The 6523-nt window shown below is 37.8% G+C and overlaps 1 protein-coding gene across 1 annotated transcript; it reads left to right on the top strand.

Moving 5' to 3' along the window:
• Positions 1–1348: 1348 nt before the first annotated feature.
• Positions 1349–5962, top strand: Smp_062300.1 (putative rac gtpase). Its single transcript, XM_018798555.1, has 5 exons — positions 1349–1394; positions 1443–1649; positions 1705–1969; positions 2035–2267; positions 4267–5962. Exons 3-5 carry the CDS (start codon positions 1792–1794, stop codon positions 4420–4422), a joined length of 567 nt encoding a protein of 188 aa, XP_018653485.1. The 5' UTR covers positions 1349–1394; positions 1443–1649; positions 1705–1791; the 3' UTR covers positions 4423–5962.
• Positions 5963–6523: the final 561 nt, after the last annotated feature.

The following is a 6523-nucleotide window of genomic DNA, read 5'->3' on the forward strand; positions in this document are numbered from 1 at the left end:
GGAAGGTTGACGTCATACATTTCGATTTCCCAACGGCTTTTAATAGGACCAGTCGTATATGTCCAATAAATACGCTCAAACGGTTAGGTATCAAATCACCCTTAATTGATTAGTCAACTTCATACCTAAATAACTGACTTTTTAAGGTCAGGGTAAACTTTACTTTTTCTCAGACCAAGGAATGTCCAAGTTGAGTTCCCCAGGGTTCAGCACTAGGACCTCTTTTCTTCTTAACTTATATAAACGACCCTCCTCGACAGGTATCCCTGAATTTATTACCTTTTGTTGATGATGCAAAATTCTGGAAAGATGTTTGCAACCAAGATGATAAGCTGGAACGTCATGATGATCTGACTGGACATCAGAGTTGGGCGAATAACAACGGACTTACTTTTAACTTTCAAAGTGTAAAGTAGTTCATCTTGGACATGCTTCAGACTATGAATACGACCTAGGTAACTCCACTCTGGAGGTATCCTAAGTTAAGAAAGATCTAGGAGTGTTGGTACTCTACAATCTGAAGTCTTACGCTAACTGCTACAAAGATGCCTTTCTGACAAACCTTGCGCTAACATCACTGAAACACACTTTTGGCCATTTCAACGGTAGAACCTTCCACTTAGTCCTCAACAATTTTATTCACCCCCATTTAGAGTATGGAAATATAGTATTTCCTCCCTCACTCCAAAAGGATAAACATACATTGGAATTTATCCAACGGCGAGCCACGAAATCAGTTCAGGGACTCAAATTCAAGTCTTACGAAGAGCACCTACAATCACTGAACCTTTGCTAATTAGGGTACAGGCTTCTTAAAGGTAACCCGATGACTTACAACATCCCAAACACTTCTGGACATCCCCTTAAATACTACTAAACCTTAGGGGTAACACCCAAAAGCCGAAGACACAACACAGCAGAAAGGAATGCGGGCACATGTTCAACTCCTTAAGAGTATTCAAATGCTGTGATTGGCTGCCGACTGAGCTAGTCCAACCAGCTTCTCAGAAGTCTTTTATGAGAGAACGTGACATATTTTTCAAGACAAATGACAATATCTCACTATAACTTACCAGTATTTTCCCCTTTTATCGTCAAATATACCTAGGTTCCTGCCTAGCGGAATCGGTAATCCATCACCACTAGATACAGAGAAAGCGAAAGCTTTTTCCATTCCATTCAGAACCATGTGAGAGCATCTAGATGAGACGTTAAGCATGAAAGTTTTGTCATTAATTCATGGTGATAAGGATTAAACAAAATTACTGAAGTTAAAAATGATAGTAACTGTTTGTGGATGACATTTGGCCTACGATCAAATAAAGTAGCACTGATTGTTTCAACAGACACAATCACAGTGACCGCAAATCTTAAGCAGTTTTCAGCGTTACACGGTAAGACAGAGACGACCATTGATATAGGATTATTGGTTGATTGATTAGGTAAATGATTTTATTCGGTTAGTTTCAGTTAGCTAATGTAGTCGAGGGTTTATACACATCTCATCTGGGGGGTTACACCGACGCCAATTCCAGTTTGTGTTTGCGCGTCGTTGATTGGACTGTCTAGTTTTAGTATCGGCTGTCAGATTGTCCTGTTCTCACTCTTGTGTTATTTTCGTGTGTTTTCAATTGCTTCTTCCGTTGGATGTAAGTTTGTTGCCCTCGATTGCTAGCTTACCTCTCATTCTATTCCCCTTTTCAGTCCTCACACGACTCTGTATGTTCCTCTAATACACAAAGTATCTTTTGGCTAAACGCAAACCGTTACATTGTCTGCTTCTTGCTACTCATGCAAGCCATCAAATGTGTGGTTGTCGGTGATGGCGCTGTCGGGAAGACCTGTTTACTCATTAGCTACACGACGAATGCCTTTCCTGGTGAGTACGTCCCAACCGTTTTCGATAACTATTCTGCCAACGTAATGGTTGACCGAAAACCTGTGAACCTTGGTTTGTGGGATACAGCTGGTAAGTAAAAATATACTTAAATACTTTCGAGTTCGTGATTGTATTAACACGTATATTATCTTTAGGTCAGGAGGATTATGACAGACTAAGACCACTCTCATATCCACAAACTGATGTGTTTTTGATGTGCTTTTCCCTAGTCAGTCGCACATCGTTCGAGAATGTTCGTAGCAAATGGTATCCGGAGATATCCGCCCATGTTCCAAATGCTCCTATTATTCTTGTCGGAACTAAACGAGACCTTCGGGATAGTCCTAATGGCCTAAAATCAACAATGTTACCGGTAACCTATTCGGAGGTTAGTTACTACTTCATAAACAGTCCACTTATTCCTATTAATTATACTTGAATGGTTACGATAATGATTTTAATGCAAGTAAATAACCGAGTGGTACTCCATATGTACGTTTGAACGAAATGTCATGTCTATTAGTTTGTTGGTGGACACACTAAGTTAAGTTAACGTTCCTGGTTGTTTGTACGTATTGAAATTGTAGTTTAACGGCCATTCTACTTCCCTAGTATGGTTGTTAAAGCTCTTCACAACCTGTTTTTTGTAAATTATTAAACAGAAACTAGTGAGTTGTTATTCTGTCATTCAATGATCCCATTCCCCCATATTAGTTCTGTTTGCTCATAGTTGATGTAACTTGTAATTTGTCTTCGTAGTTTCATTGCTCTGTGCTAGTCCGGCAACTTGAGCCGATGCGTGTCCGGTTTCGCATTACAAATGGTTGACTGACTATGACTTCAAAGCATTCCGTGTTGTATCAACGTAGGGGGTTTTACCTTACAACTAGATCCAGTAATAATTCGATGAGTGTGCACCCGTAAGCCTTGAGTGAGGTACTTTGTAAAATGTTAAATCACGTTTGAATATCAGGTTACTCTGTCCTGTTAACAATAACCACATCATTCATACTTTTGGGGGTAGCAGATCAAGCTACAAGAGGGACGATCTGTGTTCCATTCTTGTGTAATTATCGAATCACAAGTCTGCTTAGCAGTTTTCTGTTTTACATATGATACTGATTAACAATTTCACGTTCCTTTAATTGTGACTGTGTATATCTGTGCAATCCTTGTTACATGTGCGTATACGGTATTGTAAACTGGTTCCACCACAAGCTATTCTTTATACTTTTTTGAAATATTCGTGAATAAGTTGACCGTCATTAAATATTGACTCCGTGTCCGTAGATTATAGTGCGATTGAACATTCCTTAAATTTCTTGATTTCTGTAAAGCTTTTTGGTAGCCTAGGTAAGCTTTCACAGTGGTCGCTTTTTCTGATGTTGATTCATTCTTAGTTTGCTCTCAAGGGGACCTTGTCTTTCGGTTTGACCGATAAACTCTGCAATGTGTGACTTGCCACAGAATATCATGGTTTTGTGTCTATCATATGCTCTTTGACTGATTGTCTGTCTATCACGTGAAACGTTTGTAGTTCTGTTTTATTATTATGAAGTCTAGTAATGAACTTCTGCGGTTGTTTGTTTCAGTAATTAGTATGCATTTAAATAGTTTGCCTTCAACATTTGTTTTCGTAGTAGTGAAAGCATACGTAAACCACAAATATATCGGAAGCATAAATTTCGAACCTGTTTGTTTTACTTCGACGGAAAAGTTTTTGAATCGACTTATAAGTATCTGATCTTGAGTGATACGGAACAGTCCATAACTATCCGATAAGTTAGCTAGATGGAGGAGTTTTGTTGTAAATTAGTCAATTATAAGTGGTGTTATGTTTATGAGAACAGTTGTTTCTCAGTTGCCCACATCGTCGAATGATACTTCTTGATGATAGTCTTGGCAACATGGGAGCATAACCACAACGTACAGAGACAATTTTTATGTTTGTTCAGTTTCTTTGCGTAGATTTTTAAGTATTACCCTTGTACTTCTAGGATGTTACTGTCCGCGATTGGACTCCGTCATGTATTGCCCGTAAGGTGTATTGATGTTTTGATGTCGGACTGGAGAATCGCTGCAAATGCTGGTTGTCTAAGGGGAACAACCCCTGTACCGATCTGATTGGCATGATCGAACAAAGAAAAACACGGTGTTCCAGGTAATGTAGCTCGACTGGGTCATCACGACATCCAATCCCTAGTATCATGTCTAGGTAGCAGTTACGGTCTGGAGTGAATTGGGTATGAAGTAGTGCAGTACGGGATTGTTAGCACACATTCCCAGTATTCAGTAAATGTGTTTTTTAATTAGCTGAATTGTACCATGAGTAGTAACAGTATGGTGTTATTTTATTGCCCGTTGTAATTCTAATTATACTTATTCAGGGTTGCAGAATGGCAAAAGAAATTAAAGCTGTGAAGTACCTGGAATGTTCTGCTTTAACTCAGTTCGGATTAAAAGATGTCTTCGACGAAGCTATTCGAGCAGTACTGATGCCTGAAGGGAAGAAAAAGAAGCACAGTTCATGTGAATTAATTTAATATTGGAATAATATTGCTGCAGTTGTTGTTATGGATGCTCCCATAGAGTATACATGCAAGCGGGCGAGATAGTGTATGTGAGCTTATTATGCTGTATAATTAGTTTATTTTCACATTTACTCGTTGTCGATCGACTGACTAGTTGCCACAATCACCAACACAATCCTATGCATGTGTGTGTGTAGGTCATTGTGTTTGTAGTAACACAACCATGTTTTCTAATTATCCGGTTGATATTCACTATTCACAGTTACACACGCAAACAGACAATATACTCTCTTATAACTCCGACTGTTCTCTCCATTTTCCTTTGTTTTGAATCTCAGTCCTGATTTTTCCTTTTCATTTTTATGTTTACACATGAAAGACCGTGCATATTCTCATAAGTTTACTAGTGTAGGGAAGCTAATTTATGTAATATATATATGAATATTTGTATTGGAGTTGTAATTTCTTTTTTATTCTCAAGTTCAGACCAGTGAATATTGTTTTTGTGATCTGAATCGTACACACACACATGTTGTCGTCGTGCTTCCCTCTTTAATCAAGTTCGTGCCTCTTTATCTTCTTACTTGATGTTGCCTAATTTTTTCTCTCTCGGAATTGCGTCTGAGAGAACCGTCGCCACTGCCTCCATCCTCCTCATGCTAGCTATACATATATACATAATCTCTTTCTTGGTTAGATTTGAATTGTTCTACTTCTCTCTTGTGATTATTGTCATATTATGAAACATAAAAATACAATGCAATTCGACTCGAGACAACTACAAACCAGTATTTTTGTACGCACTCGATTCTTTTTTGATGGCGTTTTACTTGACACTGCTCATTTGTTCCATCCAATGTAAAGAGTGAATTTTCAAAAGTATCTTTTGATTGATAGATGGTATAGTACTCTGATGGTAAATTGATGCTACCGTATTTCAGTGTAACAACTACCTGTAAGTCCAGTCTGTCTTTGTTATTTCTCTCTCACACACACAGTTTTCACTTGACCTTTGTTATCGTATTACATTCTCTTTTTCTGTAATTTTGCCTGTCTGCGCGATCTATCGTTTTGTTTTTACTGTGTATGTGGTATGCGCCACTTTGAAGAAATTAAAACCATAAGACAGATTATCTTATCCAATTATCTGTCAATTGATCACAATCACATTCTCTATTGGTACTGATACATGACAAGTTATGCATCACTGAAGTGACTAATTATTTACACTCATTACACATTAGTTCTTGATGATCATCACCGCTGCATTATAGAAGATGCCTATGGAACAAATGGTTGCCAGGAGAGTATAGGTTTTTATTATATGTATATATATGCATATTTCTGTATTTATCTCTATTAATCAAGTCATTTGTTTGTTTTCAAATTGTGTGTGTGTGTGTGGAGTACACACACAAGCACAGAATGCTTTACAGTGTATTTTGTTTTCTTTCTTTGTTTATGATTATCTAATTACTTAGTGTACTACCTTAAGCTGTGCACAGTATTTTCCAACAATGTGCGCATTAATATAACTTTACTGGTATGAAAAAGTTTTTATGTTAATAAGCACAATCTACAATTTTCATAGTTTAAAGCACTTTGTTGACGATGTCATTAGGTCGGGTTTCTTACATTTGCTCTGTTTTTCTTTTTGAATCATGTAGGATAAAATTAGGTTCTCAGTGGACCGTGGATTTGCTGTGGCTAAGCAAGCTGTATAGTGATTTGCGAATAAAGTTTACTTTTACAGTCTACTGAGTCAGGGCATATCACTTAATCAGTCAGTCAGCTACAACGTAGGACCAGGCACATATGTGCATTGATCTGATTTGCCATGCCTCGTTAGCACAACAAGATTCCGAATTCATAGTAGTTAATTTAATGGTGGTAATATATAAAAGAAAGATTGTATATAAGGATGTAGTACAGGAAGGAAAAAAGGATATGAAGCAATTTTAATCCCGTGGTTTAAGGGAAGACAAAGTGTATACATCTACACCATTGTGATCGATTCTGAGCCATATCTTACAGAGTCTTCAACCATTAGTTACAGTAGTCATGCGGACCCCAACCAAGTAGTCTGCATCTACCAACATGGTTCAGACTAAAA

This window comes from Schistosoma mansoni, chromosome 7 (genome assembly GCF_000237925.1).
Source record: "Schistosoma mansoni strain Puerto Rico chromosome 7, complete genome".
Taxonomy (NCBI): domain Eukaryota; kingdom Metazoa; phylum Platyhelminthes; class Trematoda; order Strigeidida; family Schistosomatidae; genus Schistosoma; species Schistosoma mansoni.

Bases quoted from the DNA above. Each gene is read 5' to 3' on its own strand.
- Smp_062300.1 (XM_018798555.1), top strand. From the start codon at position 1,792: ATGCAAGCCATCAAATGTGTGGTTGTCGGTGATGGCGCTGTCGGGAAG. The intron at 1,970-2,034 runs GTAAGTAAAAAT...TATTATCTTTAG, and splicing joins TGGTTTGTGGGATACAGCTG to GTCAGGAGGATTATGACAGA. The intron at 2,268-4,266 runs GTTAGTTACTAC...ATACTTATTCAG, and splicing joins TACCGGTAACCTATTCGGAG to GGTTGCAGAATGGCAAAAGA.